Here is an 18,565-nt window from a genome sequence, read left to right as displayed (position 1 = left end):
CAAGGAAAAACTAGAGAGCTAGAGAAAGAAACCTTGGGAGGAACCAAGACTCACAAGGGGGGACCCATCTATCCTCCTCTCATCAGAACTATTTATAAATTATTGATAAAAGTCACTGAAATCAGTATGTTACACAGCTAAACTGCAGTGCAGTAAATAAGTAAATTATGAAAATACCTCAAAACCACTAAACATTGAACTCTCAGATCTTCTTATTCAATTTTACTGCTATGTGTGAATGGAGTAAATGCAGGATTTGCTGGATTTCACAGTAATGGATGGGAGCACAGTGTTCATGCGTATAAAACAGTAAAAAAAATTCGATTCTACATAAGAATTTCATGGCAGTTATCCATTATTTTTGATATGTATCCATTATTTTATATATAGTTATTCACACTGTCTGCATAATAGAGTTAGTACACCATAGGAACAGGTACAGACAGCACTCATAAATGCCACTCTGTAATCTCGGGGGTCACATATATGTAATATGTGTGCACATATTGTTTTTTATATAGCTTTTATTACTACTAAACTACTACTGAATTACTGCACATTCGTACTCGTTCTATAAATAAACAATAAATTAAGTGGGAATTACTGACAGCTAGTGGAGAGGAGAGGTACTGCAGAATCCACTGTATTCACTGCAAATGTGGCTTTAGTGGGGCTTACGTCTAAGTTTGCATTTTTAGGACAACGTATATTCGGTTGGCTAAACAGGCGAACAGCTAATGCAGCTATAAATGACACACAATATGGACAAAAGAATTGGGACACCTACACATGACACCTACAGGAGCTTTTTTGACATCCCATTCGAAACCCTTAGGCATTCATAAGGAGACCCTTGGTGGCTGAGTTGCTGTGGTTTTCCAAAACGCTTCCAATAATACCATCTAGGAGGGAAATATTTTCACCAAGTGACTTTGTCGTTGTAGTGCTGGCATCCTATTACAGTACCATGCTGGAATTTAGTGAGCTTTTCGGGTGCTTGATTTTATACACCTGTGGAAATAGGACTGAATGAAACACTCGAATTCAGTGTGTCCCAGTACTTTTGTCCACATAGCGTACATGAATGTTTGTTCATAGGTCAGGAATTAGGGAGGGATCGATTGCTCTGTTGTCTCCATTAGGGGTAAAAACTGCCTTTTTGCCCTTTGAAACCTGAACACTATATGGACAAAAGTATTGGGACACCTGCTCATTAATTGTTTCTATGGAAATCAATGCTATTAAAAACAAATTTGATCCTGCTTTTGTTGGAGTAACTGTACTCTACTGTGCAGGGAAGACTAGATTTCTGCTAGATTTTGGAACATTGCTGTGAGGATTTCATTGATTACAACCCCACCTCATCCCCAACCATCCAGAGAACACGGTTCCACTGCTCCACAGCTCAACGCTGGGGGAATGTATATCCCTCTAGCCCACGCCTGCCAGTAGGCTCATACTTATCTGCTCCACAGAGTCCTATTCTATTGGCATTAGCTCTCTACAGGTTGGACAAGCGTGTGTGTGTGTGTGCATTTGCGCATCTGTGTCAGCAATGAGTGCAACTTAAAAGAGCTGAATGCATTCATTAGAAGGGGTGTCCACAAATATTTGGACATATAGGGTATATATCCGCTGTATATCCAATGTATTACAATCAAAGTAATAAAAATAAGCCTTATTAAATTCCTGCTACTATTTGATTGGTCTGTGGCCAAGAATACGTTTAGCTCGGCTGGCATTTAATTGCTCATCTGCTGTTGTTAGCAGCAGTTTGTGAAGCACGAACAATGTGAACGTCTGTAAAGAGTCAGGTGTGTAATCGGGCAGATTATGGAGGCCGTACAGTGCCGGTATGCTGCTACGAGAACGGAAAAGCAGGCTGTGATGTTGAATTTGCTCGTTTAGGGATTCTAGGAGGACCACAAGAATCTGGAGGAACCTCCCCCCCCCATCCTTCTTCCTCTGAACTGATCTTTGCTGCTTTGGCAAGTACAGGCTGTGCGAGTGTGTCTGAGCGTGTTCACACTTCCTTGCCCAGCAGAGCGTCAGAGGCACAAATCAAATTAAAGGATATTGCCAGAGAGAAGATTACTGTGAGCTCGTCCCCAGCAGAGGGACTTCACTCTGTCTGAGCTCAGCTCTACACCACAGCCCTTTTCTTCTGCCACTTCACAATTCACCTTCAGAAGCCTGGAGTTATCACTATGGGTTAGCTACACCACTTTAGTGGGTGTATCTATATTATGGCCATTTATGTATGTAAATATAACTATATAAAATATGTCAAATATGTCACATGTTGGCCAGCCATGGTCAAATTAGGCATACCCTATAAGTCCAAATGTTTGTGGACACCCCATCCATTTTAATTGCACCGATTACTGACACAGATGTGCACCTGTCTGATGACCCCACTGTCTGATGCAGATAAAGCTACATGAACCTCTTAGCACCATGCTGCCTAAAGCCAGATGTGGACTAGAGGGGTCCACATCTGCAGCATTGAGCTGTGTTCTCTGGAATGATGATTGGTGCTCCGTCTAATACTTCACACAGCTATCTGGTGATCATCCATCCAACATCCTGACCTCACTAATGCTCTTGTCACTGGTTTATTGTCACGTATCATGAACACAGGTGTGAAATGAGTGAAAAATCTCGCATTGTCCATCCAAGTAAATACACAGATATATAAAAATGCACAGTGTAAAACATATAATACAGAACATTTACACATTAACATGCACTGCATACTATTTATACCATACTATTTGTAACATACACATACTATTTATACCCTCCTATATAAATATAAAAGCTATTAATGTCAGTTCTATAATTTATATCTCTATATATTTTTGTTGATTTATAATTTTCTCAATGGTCTGAACCCTGGAGCTGCTTCTGTACACTGTGTGAAATATGATGGATGAATGGACCAGTAGAAATGCTCCAAATGACTTGGAATAAACTCTTATTTTACAGTCGAGAGCATTTTTTGCCTTCTCCTGTAAACTCTGCTTTTTGGAGATACGTGTTTTTCATTATACAGCGCTGATGTTACACATTGCTGTTTACATATACACTTACTCTATAGTGAGTAGGGTGAACAAATGGCCCACAGAGAACAAATGTAAATATGCATATATATATATATATATATATATATATATATATATATATATATATATATATATATATACTGCACACAACTCTTGTTAATTTACTGAATTGAACTTATAGGAAAAATATAATTTATAACATATTTAATGTATCATTATCTTTATTATTATTAATTTATTTTTGTTACGCAAATAAACATTTTAGGCTTTAGAATGGGTGAGTGTGTGTCTCTTTAGAGTATGTATGTAATGAGGCTTTAACTGATAACATTTGTATGGAACCTTAATAATTAACATGATTTTCATATTTCAGCATGCCACACATCAGCCTCAGAGACTTCTTTTTAAGCTGCTGTGGACGTGTGTGTGTGTGTGTGCGTGTGTCCTCAGATTACCGGCACAATGGCAGGGACTTCCAGAGCTCTACTCTATCTGTTCCTGAGCAGGTCATGTCGTCCAATCATCGCTCTCGATCAGACATGATCCGCTCTCGCTCTCGCTCGCCCAGCGTCCCTCCCCCACAGAGGTACCATCAGCCCACACACACACTCACACACACACACACACACAACATTACTGCTCTGACAAACTAGCAAGCAAAAAGTAGACACTGTAAAGCCACAATGCTCTTCACTGCGTGGTCCCTCCACTCTAGAACACTAGATATGAGGGGACTGTGGCTGAGTTTAGGGGCAGGTTGGCAGATTTACTGAGAGTGATTACGAGAGACTGGCTGAGACCTCAGTGTGGTTTTAGCTGTATTGGTAAAAATGTCACTATAAGAACACGCTGATGATTACAGTCTTTATTCAGCTGCAGAAACGCCCGGATTCAGAGAACATGTGAAGAGAACGTTAGAACGTACACTGCTCTACTCCTTCTTCTTCTCCTCCTCCCCATTCTTCTTCACCTCCTCATTCTTCTTCTCCTCCTCCCCATTCTTCTTCACCTCCTCATTCTTCTTCTCCTCCTCCTCATTCTTCATCTTCTTCTCCCCCTTTTTCTTCTTCTTCTTCTTCTTCTTCCTTTTCTTCTCCTCCTCATTCTTCTCCTCCTCCTCCTCATTCTTCTTCTCCTTCTCTCCCTTTTTCTTCTTCTTCTTCTTCTTCTTCTTCTTCTTCTTCCTTTTCTTCTCCTCCTCATTCTTCTCCTCCTCATTCTTCTCCTTCTCTCCCTTTTTCTTCTTCTTCTTCTTCTTCTTCTTCTTTTTCTCCTTCTTTTCTTCTTGTTTCTCCTCCTCTGTCTCCTCCTCCTACTTTTTCTTATTGTTCTCCTCCTCCTTCTTCTCCTTCTCCCTCCTTCTTCTCCTCCTGCTCCTTCTTCTTATTATTATTATTCTCCTTCTCTTCCTTCTTTTTCCTCTTTTTCTTCACCTCCTGCTCCTTCTTCTTCTTAATATTATTCTCCTCCTCCTTCTTCTTATTGTCCTCCTCCCTCTTCTCCTTCTCCTCCTTTTTCTTTCTTCTTTTCCTCCTTTTTCTTTTTCTTCTTCTTTTTCTTCTCCTATTCCTCCTTCTTCTTCACCTTTTCCCTCTTTTTCTCTTCTTCTGCTTCTTCTCCCTTTTCTTCTTCATTTTTCCGCTTCCTTTTGCTTCTTCTTCTGCTCCTCCTCCTCCTCCTCCACCTTTTTCTTCTTCTCATTTTTTTCTCTCTCATTTTCTTCTCTTTCTTCATCATCATATGTTCATCCACTTTGTTCGAACTTACATACTGAAAAATGTAAAGACTGTCAGACTCTGCCTCTCCACCTGACCTGGGACTTTTACAGACAGTGTCTTTGTCCTTTTTTTTTGCAGTCGGAGTTTAGACCACGGCGTTCGAGGAGGTCCATCTCAGTACAGCCCCCGCCACAGACTCTCCGAAGACAGATACTCTCCTGATAGGTAGGAGTTCACACAAGCTGCAGTCTGGCCTAAATGCTCTTCACATCTTTTCTTAATTTTTACACTTATAGATTCACAGGAGGATACAGCATTATTTTCTTTTTTCTCGTTAATCTGGGACATCAGACAGGATAAGGGGTTCTTGAATTTTCGAGCGAGTTGGTCTGCAGAAAGCGTAGCCAGGATTTGATTAACCCTTAGGGTCCCTAATGCCATATTACTATACTACACTCTTAAAAAATGCTAAGGGTTCTTCAAGAGATGCATGGTTCTTTATGGAACGAATAGTGGTCTTTCTGAGCTGCATCTCTCAAATAAGCCATTGAAGCACCTACATTGGTAAGAGTATTTAAATGGAGTCACATAAGTAGATAATGGGTCTATTTTGTTCACAATTTGAGGTTACCTTCAAAAGTTGCTGTGATTGCAGTGTAATAGTATCCTAGATGTGGACGCGGGACGGGTCTGCGTTCTTTCCATCCTTTCTTTTTGTCCCTCTTTCCTCGGTCTTTCCCTCAGTCTTTCTTTCTCCAGCTTCCCCCCCTGCTGTGTTCAGTAGCTGCTCTGTTCATCCATGCCTCTGTTTCTCTGTTCCCCTGTGGGTCACAGCCACTATCTCACCCTACCTCCTCGAACCAGACACAGACAGCCAATCATCGATCCGCCTTTCCAGGAGCCCAGGTATTCTACCTGAGAGTGGCCTTCAGCATGATTGACAGCCTCCCTCCACCCACAACAATCCACCCACCTTTCACCCCTCACAATGTCCCGCCTGCTTTTAGACATCTGAGAGCTCGCTCACAGGAAGTGCTTGTTGTTGACGCACCCTTACGAGAGAGTCACAGTTTCCAGGGCCAAAACCTTTTATCTGCAGACTGTCCACAGAGGGTTTGTGGACAGCTTGGTTAAGTGTTAATTAATATTGGAGCATTTTCTCTTTGTCGGTTTGCAATAATGTGTAAATTGCAAGTTGCAACAATAACTTTTATAAAATCAGTTAAACCATGCATTCCATCACTGCCGCATTCACTTAGAGACTTTAGAGAGCTTTTAAAAAATGCATCAGGGTTTTTTTTAACTACACTTTAAGAATAAACGGTTCTAGTGCCTCTAAATATGGTAAAAATACCGTATCAAGTATAAGTAATTAATCACAGACTAAAAACATCAGTAGTGACAGATTCTTATAAACCACTATTCGGATCTGCTGCTGTCCAATTACACTGTTTGTAATAAAACCTGCAGCTGATCAGTGTTTATTAAGCACGAACAGTATCCTAGATATGCTTAAAAAACATATTGTCTATCACGATAACCAGATTTATCACAATACGATAAAGTATTGTCATATTGCCCAGCTCCACATTTAGGCTTCTAGGACCTGGTTCCCACCTGGTTCATATCTGGGTATTTTTGAAAACGTATGTTTTTCTCTGCGATTAAGCAAACACTGCATGTTAGCTTGTTGGGGGGAAAAATGCTCTCCGGGATGGAGATTTCTTAGAACTTAGAAGTTTGCCGTGTTTTAAATGTGTTAACAATGTTAGGTTGCACATGCTTGGTACCAACCATCAACAAATATTACCCTGTGCTTACGCTGGCCGTATTTGGTTCTGTTCTGGACGATACGCTGCTTCCTAAGAAATTTGACTTCAGGCTTTGTGAATTGTTGGCGCCCCCTGCTGGGTTGGCATGCTCACTCCAGCATATTAGGGCTGGTTTTAGGTTATTTTACTTTCTATAATTTTTTATACTTTCTATAGTTTTCATGATTCTATATAGAACCATTACCTTTACTAAATAACCCTTGAAGAATCCTTCTTTTTAAGATTGTAAGGTGCACAATTGCTTGTAATAAATGAATATAATCAGGATAAATTTGAGCAAATTTCCCAAAAACTAGGTTTGATTCATTTGATTGACTTGAAAAATGAGTTCCAGCCCTGTTGCTTACAGTTTCTGATTCCATAGGAGCAGTACGTTCCAATTTCCTCCTTAGTTTTTGTGCATTTGATTTTTGCCAGTGATTTTTGCCCAGGAAATTGCTAAATAATGCTCAATTATTGCAAATCGACAATGACATTTAAAATGAGATGTCCTCACTCTTTTGCTGGGTGGTGTATTATAATCCCTGAATGTGGATAAGGGAAATTTCCATTGCTGGTACTCGGTACAGGTGTTGTTTCAGACACTTTATCCATCAGTCTGAGACAGTAAAAGCGTGGTGTAGGGTTTAGCTTGTGGTGTGGCTTGCATGTATTCGCTATGCTGCGAATATCACATTATTTGGTTGCCAGCATACAGACAAAAGAGGAGAAGGACAATATGCCAGTGCTTCTCCGGCAGTGGGCTTTCAGGTCTGGCTCTGGAGATGGAGCTGCAGGAGATTTTCCAAATAAAGTGTTTTGCTCCCTTGTCATCTCCTACCTTCTGTGTATGTTCCTGTGTATTGAGAAAGCTGACGTTCTGTTCTGCCTTGTGTTTGTGGTGCCGCCTGCAGCGGAAACCTCATGTACCCCATCTATCGGGAGGACGCACTCAAGCTTCTGCGCTCTGCTAAGATGGCCCGAACCTATTCGGAAGGGGCGTACGGTAGTCTGGACAGGTAGCCCACTGCTGCGGCTCTGTGTATTAGTGCTGTTTGTAGTTGATTCTGTTAGAGTAGTCTGTGGTACCTTGCAAATCCAAGGTTTGGTTAGGAATAAGATCTGTTTAGGAGGGGTTTCTGATGAGTGTACAGAACGTCATCATGATGCTAGCTTAAGATTGTATTGTGTTTGTTAAAGATCGGTAATAAAGGTCTAGAAAGTAAGATTCACTTAAACTTCACACTCTTAAAAATGAAGGCGCCCCCAAGGGTCTTCTTAAGCGCTGCCAGAGCCATATTTTTGTAAGTATGAACGTTTTATAGGTTTAATTGAATTTCACACAATGTAAAGGGTTGCTGTGATTGTCCAAAGTACACTATGCACAGTCATGCAAGTTACAGTTTGTTCCAACCTGTGTCGTATAGCACCCCCTGAGGTTGTTGGAGTGAATTGTATAGAGCACTGGTTAGTGCCTTCATAATTCATTTGCATAGGTTGAGATACTAATCGCATAGTCGCATATGAAATGACTGGTCACTGGCCATGCCACTGCCATGTCACTTGATGCTCATCTACAAATCGCAGCTAGAAATTGCGCACTCTAATAGGAAATGACTGGTCACTCTGTGGCCATGTCACTTGCTGCTCGTCACTAAATCGCGGCTGCAAATCGCGGCTACTAATCGCATACTCCTATACGAAATGACTGCTCACTGGTCACTCTGTGGCCATGTCACTTAATTCTCATCTACAAATCGCAGCTAGAAATTGTGCACTCTAATAGGAAATGACCGGTCACTCTGTGGCTATGTCACTTTCTGCTCACCGCCAAAATCGCAGCTACAAATCGTGGCTACAAATCCTGTACCCTCATAGGAAATAACTGGTCACTTGCCGCTCTGTCCCCTGCTAGGTTTCCAGGTGGAACCAATAGAACCAGTCATTTTTAGCGAACCAAAAGTGGGTTCTCCATGGCATGGTGCAAGAAACACTTTTTAGTCCCTTTATTTTCAAGAGTGTACTAAAATCCTGAATCCTACTGAGTGATTTCCCTATCAGCAGTTTCTGATAGCTGTAAGAGTTTACAGTGGAGATCAAAAATAATGGAAGTAGCTCAGATTCTCAGTCCAGCCTATCCTCATATAGTACACTGTGTGTGTGTGCTTGCTTAGTCGCGCTCACTCTACGCCCCCCCTGACGCTGCATAATAAACCGTGTCTTCACTGCTACTAGATCACTGAGAACACGGGCTTGTGTTGTTTGGATGGCTTCGGCACAACTCAAAGTGTCTTCTCTATTTCACCACTGAGCCACTAAACTCACTCACTTACCTGCCAGTCCCAAACCACAAGCTGCCGCTACGTATCTGAAGTACCTACGTCTCATGCTGTGTATTCCTATTCCTATTCTTTAAAGGGCCCATATCCTCAAAAAAAGCCAGTGTCCTTTGTTCTGATCCATGCAGTCCATTCATTTTGAATGAATCATGGCTGTGATTAGTTGTGGTCTTAGCCATTCATATATTTACAGGCAGAGTGGAAGATGTGGGAAGGTGGTTACTGGTTCCTGGCTCTCCTAGTGATCCACACCTTCTGAAAGGAACAGGCGAATGTATTCTGGAATGTGGGCCCTTTTAAAAACGGAACTGGATCCACTCATGCTTTGGTTTTTGAGGCTCGGAGTTGTGCCAGACACTGTGGCTTTAGTCTTTAGTGGCAGTAGCAGGAGTAGTGTTAGGTATGGAAGGATGTCTCACTGTCTGTCGTTCTTTGTTCAGGAGGATGAGGCGGGATAGACGAATATCTGGCTACAGTGACTCGTATGAATCTCCTGAGAGGTAAAGCACCAGTAGAGCAGCAGTAGTAAGCTCACAGCTTACAAGGAGGAGTTGCCCCTCACTTATTCCATACACAGCAGTAGGTTGGTCAAATTTCACCTCAAAAATGCAGAATTCTAGACACCTGCTCTCACTGTTAAAAGGATACATTCCTTGAGGAACATTTGCAGGTTCTTCAGTTGGAAACTATGGAGGAACCTTTAAGAAACGCATTTTTAGAAGAAAAGGGTTCCTTGCAGGTTTCTCGAAGCACCTTAGGAGGTTTCTCCACAGTTTCAAACTGTCGAACCTCCAAATGTTCCTCAAGAAACTTTTAACAGTGTACCAGCATTTCTTCAGAAATCGAGGGTATTGATAGGAACAGTCCAATGCTGGGAGGGCTTTATATGCCTCCTTATATACCCTATATAACCCCCCCCAACCAATGGTGACCATTTGGACCATTGAGATCTATTGGTCAGTGCTTTAATATGGAGATTATACAAGCTATAAGTGTGTAATGAACACCTATGTGGTCAATAAGTGTACCTTAACTTAGGCTGTTAGCGATCTCTTCCAAGCATTTTGAGCAGCAGTAGATGCTCAGGGAGCTTCATCTGACTCTGAGGAACCTTGTAGGTAGGGGGAGACCTACAGTGAGCATCATTAGAAGTGTTAGCTATATTAGCCTTGTAGCTCCAATGCAAAACTTGCATGACAACTAAAAGAAAGTTTATGCACTGGTGGTATGTATGGTAAATGTCTCAGTTGCTTTGCAGTACAGTTGGCTATACGTGTGTCGGTTGCTCTCTGCTGGTGAGATGTGGTGAATGGGCTTTACAGTGCTTACAGAGGCAACACAAATCTGAAGCTGTAGTTTGGCCATTGTGAATCTGTGGAGCTGCTCACCTTTCGTCCACTCAAACCTCCTTTCTGCTCTTTTCTTGCCCAAAAACAAAGACATTACAATGGCCCCAACCATGTTCCCACTCCCTGGCCCAATCACGTCATGAACGGCACCTGTGACGATTACAGGTAAGAGCCCTGAGTGAGGCAGTTGTCACATAAAAACAGAAGGAAACTTACAGCACTGTCTGCGTATGCTAGTTATTTTAGCTCTAAATCACTAGGATTGGATATTTATTCTTAACCCCTCATGAACCCTACGTCCTTTTAAATTCCATCCATGCATTTCTGTCAGTACAGTACCAGCCAAAAGTTTGAGGACGCCTGAATAAATGTACATTATTAAGAAAGTTATTAACATTATTAAACAAATTATAGACATTATGCGAAACATGGGGATCTCTGTGTTCAGGAGTTGCAGAGGCATGTTTTAAATAGTTGCAATATAATGCCAGTACTGTACTGTACTTTCATGTATAGCCGGATCAGCCTTGTAGCTTCAGTGCTAAAGTAAAGACGTGAGCATGTGTTGGTGCATATGCTTTTCGTGGCTAACCAGTGTCTCACCACACAGTAGAGGGATTTGGGCCCTCTCCTGCTTGCAGAACTGCCTCAGCTCAGTAAAATTTGGTTTCAGGTCATGCTACAGAATTTTAATTGACATATGGACACAGATTCAGTTTATTAGGTTTATTTTACGTCCATTTTCGGTGGGCCAACGTTTCTCCGGGGTATTGTGAGACACTAATTAACAACTACAGAAAGTTTTTGGTTACAGTTATTGCAGCTACAGTGATGTGTGTGGAGGGGGTACCAGCTATAATACCAATAATAATAATAATAATAATTTATATAGCACCTTTTTCATAGAATTGAAACATAATATTGGATATTTTTCATAATAAATACGTGTTTTCACTTCACTGTGTAGTTTGTCATGCAATATTAAAAATATAAAAAATGATCCTCACAAACCTAAAAAATATTTTTAAAAACCTCCAAATATATCTTTCAAATATACTGTATCAATATATTTTATATAATATATATTTAATCTATGAATCACTGAATAAGTTAACAGCATTTATTACTAATTTTTAATTAATTTATTATTTTTTTTAAATAAATGTCTTTTTCACAAGAAGTCTTCAACAGACAGTTTATCTTCTTCAAACTTGAAGGCATGTCAAGACTGTGTTATGTTAGATGGCTACTATAATAAAGCTTAATTACGTTAATTACGAGAACTTTATACGTTATTTCATAGTAATAATCTCTTTCCTGTTGTTGTGAAGGAAAAGATTAGGCATGTCAACACTTTTGGCTTGTACCGTGTCTCTTATCTTCTTCTAAACCTACTCAGCATTCATCCCATGACCATGCTCTGCACTTCATCTGTCAGTTACACTCAAGCATACTGAAGCTGTCTTTCCATCTGTCTCAGTAGGACGTGTCCCAGGATAGAAATCGAACCTTCCACAGATACAGAAAGGTATTATTATAACTACTAGCTTTTAGACTTTGTGTCGACTCTAGTTGAAAGTAGATGCTGCAGCTTTTTTTTTTGTTGTTAAACTTCCAAGTAGATGTTTATACCACTTCTTATTGAGGTCCAAAAGAATCTTGGCTTGCTGGAGGTTTCTGAGCACCACTTGAGGACATTACTGCCACTCATTGCCAAGTTGTTAGTGTAGTCTGAGACAGTGAGTCTATTAACAGTAGCATTTCTTATACTTCCATAGAGAGGACCATATACCAGAGTTCCCAGTTAACCATGAACCCTGTGAGGAGGATTTGAGGTAATGCACCAGTGTAGATGTCTTGTTGAGGAGTAGTGAAGTAGAAGAGTGCAGTATTACAGTAGATCCAGAAATAACATTGCTTTTTGTGCTTTTTTTCTTCATTATTTTAATGTTTTTACACGACTGCTTCTCCTCACTGTGAATTCTACAGGTGCTGTGCTTTGTCTATACGTGGTAATGTTAACAGTTCCCTTTTTTTATTTATTTTTTTGCTTTGTTGGTTCCTTTTGCCTTTCTGTTCTTTTTTTGTTTCTTTGTATTTTGAAAGAGTCTGAAAATAAACTGTAGTGTGCCACATCCATGCAGAGTGGCATACCTGGAGGACTGTTCAACATGTAGTTTTAGCTTGTGTGTCCTTTCCGTTTTCAGATGAACGTTTTACTAGGGGTGTAACGATACGCATTCATTACATTTTTTGATTATGAATGTCAAAATTCAGTTGGATTTATTGTGAATTTTTATAGAAACGTACTTTTTTATATAATAGCAAGCAAATGTTTGGGCATCCCTGGTCAGAATTTTAGTTATCACACAAAGTTAAAGATGAAACTTTTGTAATTTACTTTTTTTTCATACTTTTCTTCATAAACTTTGAACAGTTTGTGTCCGGTACATTTATAAATGTCTTATACATTTGTATAAGTGTAAAAAAAGCATGGCATGGAAATGTTGGGGCACCCCAAGAGAGTGAAGCTCTCAGAAAACTCCTACCAAGGACCTATTCTTAAGTAGCTTGGTAGGGCTGTGGCTTGTTTACAGATATAGTTTAAAAAAAGCAAATGCAAATTGCAAATTGCAAAGCTTTATGAATGCTCAGGCTCCTCAAATCTCAAATCCGGTGGCTGAACTCCTCTAAGCAGCTGCCTAGCATTTACATTACATTTAAGGCATGTAGCAGACGCTCTTATCCAGAGCAGCTAGCACTCTGAATATTAAACCAATCGATGCCCAAAAGAAGGAGAAGGGTATTGCAAGTTTCCCAGGTACTGTCAGGTTACAAAAACAATGGCAGTTAACAGGAAGTATGGAGGCCAAATTGAAGTTTGGAAGACCAGGAAAGATTCTGAGAGAGACGTTCTTGTAGGATTTCTAATCAAATCGAACCCCCTGTTTGACTCTGGAGTGGTGATGCACTGTTCTACTGTGCAGCGATCCCTGCACAAACATGAAGAAAACCTTTTTGAACGTCTAAATACATGCAGAAGAGGGTGTTACTAAGTACTGACCAAACTGCAGGGCGCCCAAACATTTGCTTTAGGCCATTTAGGCCCTAGACTTTACTCAGTGTTTTGATGGCTGGTGTTTTTTTTCCATCATGATGTCTTTTGTTGTTTGCATTGAAATCGTTACACCCTTAACCTTTTGCAGGAGCTAGGCTTTCATCACGTGAAGGCTCAATATGCCGGTGGCCTTAAAGGGTTATGAACAGTCCTCCCTTGACTAACCTTCCGCAGGTATAGCCGAGGCATGGTGGTCAGACATTACAGGTCCAGGTCAGCTGACCAGCGAGCCATGATGGAGAGACCGGTCTACACCCGCTCGCGCTCGTCCGAGCGTCCAGAATCTGGCTACATGAGGTCCATGCCGTCTTTACACTCCGGGAGATCAGCCCCTCCCTCTCCTGCCTTAACGAGGTGATCCTGACCAATCACAGCGACTAACCCGAACCCATTCAACTCTCACTTTTTTCGAATGCCCGTCCCTCCCCTCCTCCTCCTCCTCCTCCTCCTCTTCCTCCTTACTTTTTTGGATTTATTTAACCTCTGTTTTCAACAGTGCTGCCTTTTGATTTGTCTGCATTTGTAGAGTAGAAGCGTAGTGGTGGTAGTTGCTACTAACGTCTGGTTATGTACTTTTTTTTTGTTTGTTTGTTTGTTTTGTGTTTTCCGATTCAAGACAGACACACTACTTATATTCTTTGGGAATATAATGGTGTGAACCTGGCATCCTCTGTTCTGTTGGGACTTGTTTTGGTTTGTTTTTGTCTTGATTTGACTTTACTAACATTATTGTTTGTCGTTTGACAGTATCCCAATTTTAGTTGCACTCCGGTGGCTGAAGGACGTCATGCACAGCTTCTCACTCTCCTTGCAGCTTATTATGCAGCCATCCCCCAAGCTGTGGCACTCTCGATATTGCTCCTGTTACTGACTTCATAATACCTTTTGAGATAAGAGGGAACGGCAAATTATAGTCATATGGGGAGACGAGTATGTGTTGCCTTGAAACGTGCCCATAGTTCTTCACTTATAGAATTGCTAGAGAATATGTACAGCATGTGCAAAAATGAGGACACCCCACGAAAACCTTTTGAAGGTATATATATATAAATATACAGCAACATTTTCATTCTAACAGTGTTTGAGAGGTGAAGGTAATAGGAATAGCTAAACACATAAGGCTGAAGAAATGGCTTTAGTTTGTAACCGTCTATCAGCCTCTGAGTGGCTAGGGGACTAGAGAGTTAGGGGATTAGAGATGTAGGGAGAAGTTTATTCTGTAATTGTCCAGTGTCAGCGTCCCACCAGGTTATAGACCCTCATAAAGCACCCCTGTGGCCCTCTTTGACCTGCAGGTCAATACATACAATACATATGTAAAAGAACATCCATCACCTGGCCTTGATGGCTGCTGTGGTAAATGCTCTCCCCTAGTCTTTTTAAAAATCCTCTCCCACACTCCTCTGCATCTACAAGCTTCTTTGGCCTCTTTGGATCTCATCACGACGACACCACTCACTTCAATAACCAAGAGCAAACCAAACCGAGACCCTGTTTACACCTGGTCACTTCATGTGACTGGTATTTGGATTGTATCCAGTATGTAAGATTGTAACCATATGCATTTACTTAAGTTACTTAAGCAGTCAAATGTGTCTTAGGTTGATCAGACTAAAATCTGATCGCTGTGAGGGGGGGCAGAAAATGCAAATTTGCTTGTTGCGCTACAATTATTACTGGTGTTTGGGTTGTACTGGGAGGAGTTTTGTTTGGGGAATGTGTCTTACACTGCTATAACGTGGCTATAACAGAGGGGTATCGGACCACCTCCTGAACTGATCAGATTTGCATCTGGTTTAAATGAGTCTTGGACTCGTTCAGCCATGTTCCAATCATCTGCAGCTGATATAGATATTTTCAGTTGTAACACATTTATATTAAAGTTAAATTACCTCCATCTCTCAATATTGTTCAAGTGAAGATCAAACGTTTAAACATTATTAATAGACAGATATAATATCATGTGAGCGTATTTACTCATTCTTTTTATGTCTTCCTCATGAATCGGACCAGCAAAAGTCACCTAAAGCTCAGAAGGTGCTATGAAGATCGTTTATTGTTTGGTTAATGTGCATTTTTTTAGCTCGCAACTTTGGTTCGGCAGCTAAAATGCACATGACTACGACATATTTACCACTGGAATCGCATGCACTGATACGGTTAAATATGCGGAGTTAGATCTGTGGTGAGATCATATTCTTTTGATGTGTTTCATCGTGATTCAGTTAAAGCACAAAAGCCATGTTTGTGTTTGTGTTCTTTTCTAACCTATGTGGTAAATAATACGTGATGAAACTGTGCCAAATATTGACTGGATTGATTTGCATTTGATACAGTTTATAACGTCTCTTTGTACAGAATGTTTGCTATGTATTACATTAGTAGGTGTTAATTGTTTCAATTATTAAATGCCTTTAATGCTTTCATAAACATTCGTTGTACCTGTCGATCTCCCCCCTCAGTTTCAACTGCTATGCTGTGCCACCACTGCTGTGATTTGCTGTTTGTTTTTGTTTTGTTTTTTTCTGCTATTATTAACCCCTCATGTGTCCTTCAGGGCGAACCCCCGCACCGGGTCAGTCCAAACCAGTCCCACAAGTACCCCTGTTTCCGGGCGGAGAGGACGACAGCTTCCGCAGGTCCCTCCGAAGGGGTCTATGGACAGAAGTAAGTAGATATGAGTCTTACACTGAAATAAGTGATGCTCTGCGCTTTCCATATGGATGCAGTGTAATACATCAACAAGGCCATTTTTTGATCTTATTTGGAAATAATGGAAATAATGCATTCATTTGAATCTACAAGTAAATTGTGCATTAGCGTTTTTCTCAGTGCACTCAGATAAGCAGCTATTTGTAGCCCTTGGTCTGTGGTAGCACATACACCGATCAGCCGTAACAGTAAAACCACTAACACGAAGTGGATAGCATTGATTATCTCATTGCAGTGGCACTTTTCAAAGGGATGGGATATGCATATCAGGCAGCACTTTTTTAAAGTTCCTTGGGTTGGACGCTTGAGGAATGGTCCAAGAATGGACAATCAGTGAACCAGTCGTCAGGGTTATTGGCGTCCAAGGCTTACTGATGCACATAGAGAGTAATTGCTGGCATGTCTGGTCCGATCTCACAGAAGAGCTAGCCTAATGCTGGCTGTGAGCTGGTTTGGTGGCACAAGGGGGACCATCACTATATGAGACAGGTGGTTTTGATGGTATGGCTGATTGTTGTATACAGTACCAGTCAAATGATTGGACACATGTCGCTTATGTAAGAGCTAACGGGGGGGGATCTTATAAATGGATCCTTCCATTTATAAGATACAGCAGAAGCAGCACTGTTGTATGCCTGTTGTGGCAGTGGTTAAAGTTTTTGGTCAGAAATTGCTTTGATTTACTTGATTGTTAGACAAATAGAGATACTATATATAGAAGTACAGGGGGTCCGGGGGGGCTACTTTGAAAAAACGTCTCTGTTGTTCTAAAGCATTAAAATATTAGGTTCCGACTGATAAATGCAAGCCTATAACCATGATCATAATTGAAAATAGGGTACATTATGTCACTGGGGATCCCAACATGACCACCCTACCCCCCCCAAGCCGTACACTCTTCACCGCTATTGGTTCCCTAAAGTCAAGTCAAGTCAAATTTATTTGTATAGTGCTTTTTACAACTGTTGTCGTCACAAAGCAGCTTTAGATAATTAGTAATTAGTAAAAGACAGAGACAAAAAGAAGAAATAATGTAAGACATGAAGGATCAAAGACCCCCAACGGCGACAGTGGCAAGGAAAAACTCCCTCAGAGCTGGAGGAAGAAACCTTGGGAGGAACCAAGATTCACAAGGGGGGACCCGACACTTCCTTCTCTGGTCAGAACTATTTAAACATTATTGATAAAAGTTACCAAACCATCTATACTGTTGAACTGCTATGATCATAATCTTAATATAGTAATCATGGCATAGATAGTTAATAGTGGCAGATAGTTACGAGTCCATTTAGGTTTTAACATGGTCATTAAACAGGTAGCAGTGGTAGGAGGGTGTGCCACTGATCTGGTATGGGTGGTGGTGGATGGCCTGATGGTCGGACTGGTAGGTGGCAGCTGGTCTGACGCAGGTAGAGGGGACCTAAGCGGGCAATCTTCCAGCAGGTTGGTTCTGGGTGGCCATTTACTCAGAGAGAAGGTAAAAAGAGAGAGATAGTTCCCATGTTTGTAATAGAGAATGGTCCATTAAGAAAAGCAGTATAAAAGGTTCTTTACTATCACACATCTCTACTAAAACCATATTGGTTCTTATACGGAAGAGGTCCAGTTTACAGCCCTGGACTTTGTAATCCTTGGCCAACCAATTACGATTACAACTCTTACCCTTAACTTATATTGATCTAGGACAAGAATCTGGATTCAAGGTCCAGATTTGAAGAACTGGGTTCTATGACATCGCTTAAGGAACCATTCGAAGCTGCTTCATGTGTATTAAGTGAGTTTGGAATTAGAAAATGAACAGAATTAAAGAACAGAAGTAAACAGAAGTCTTTATGAGTACTTTTGACTGGTACTGTCTATGCATAATATTGTCCCTTGAAGTGGAGGAGGCGGATGCATGCCCATTCTTTTCTAAATGCAGGTTTCAAGCCAGGATGCTCATGTAAACCGACGGGTCCACAGATTTTTTCTTTTTTAATAATGCATTGATACAATATAGGGCTGTTAATGTGGTGCATGCTTTGTTCTTCAACCCCACTCTTTTCCCAGATGGTGGAGAGGGAGTGCCAGAGCCTTATGAAGGTGTGTAACCGCTGGCCTGCGTGTGCTAGCTGTGTCTCAGTGTGAACTCCTGCAGCTCATACAGGCCTCGTCTGTGTTAGGAGAACCTCATAAGCTTGAGTGTGTTAGATTATGACCTGTGCTTGTCGCCAGTCTTGTCAGTTTTCTGGCTTCTGCTTCTTGTTTAGCTTACGTTGCAAAGGGCGGTTTGTCCATTCGGCCTAAAAAAAAATAAATTGTGTGGTCATTGGGGCAATTGAACCGGGCTTATTTAACCTAAATGAACTTTGTTGAATAAACCCAGTGCGGTTGCTTGTGGCCACATGAAGTAATGAAGTGGGTTGAATGGACAGACCACTTTTTTTACAGTGTAGCTAACTGTTAGTCCACGC

The 18,565-nt window shown here is 41.0% G+C and overlaps 1 protein-coding gene across 8 annotated transcripts in view; it reads left to right on the top strand.

Moving 5' to 3' along the window:
* Positions 1 to 18,565, top strand: part of rims2b (regulating synaptic membrane exocytosis 2b) — a 151,009-nt gene that overhangs the window by 83,252 nt on the left and 49,192 nt on the right. For 7 of the 8 annotated variants that reach the window (XM_072675652.1, XM_072675648.1, XM_072675650.1 and 4 more), the window contains 5 exons: positions 3,516 to 3,651; positions 4,922 to 5,008; positions 13,575 to 13,754; positions 15,958 to 16,067; positions 18,162 to 18,194. In XM_072675652.1, coding sequence (XP_072531753.1) covers positions 3,516 to 3,651; positions 4,922 to 5,008; positions 13,575 to 13,754; positions 15,958 to 16,067; positions 18,162 to 18,194 — 546 coding nt within the window. The remainder of the gene's footprint in view (positions 1 to 3,515; positions 3,652 to 4,921; positions 5,009 to 13,574; positions 13,755 to 15,957; positions 16,068 to 18,161; positions 18,195 to 18,565) is intronic. The other variant, XM_072675653.1, reaches the window with a different exon arrangement.

This window comes from Salminus brasiliensis, chromosome 3, assembly GCF_030463535.1.
Source record: "Salminus brasiliensis chromosome 3, fSalBra1.hap2, whole genome shotgun sequence".
Classification (NCBI taxonomy): domain Eukaryota; kingdom Metazoa; phylum Chordata; class Actinopteri; order Characiformes; family Bryconidae; genus Salminus; species Salminus brasiliensis.
This window is presented reverse-complemented; position numbering and strand designations above follow the sequence as displayed.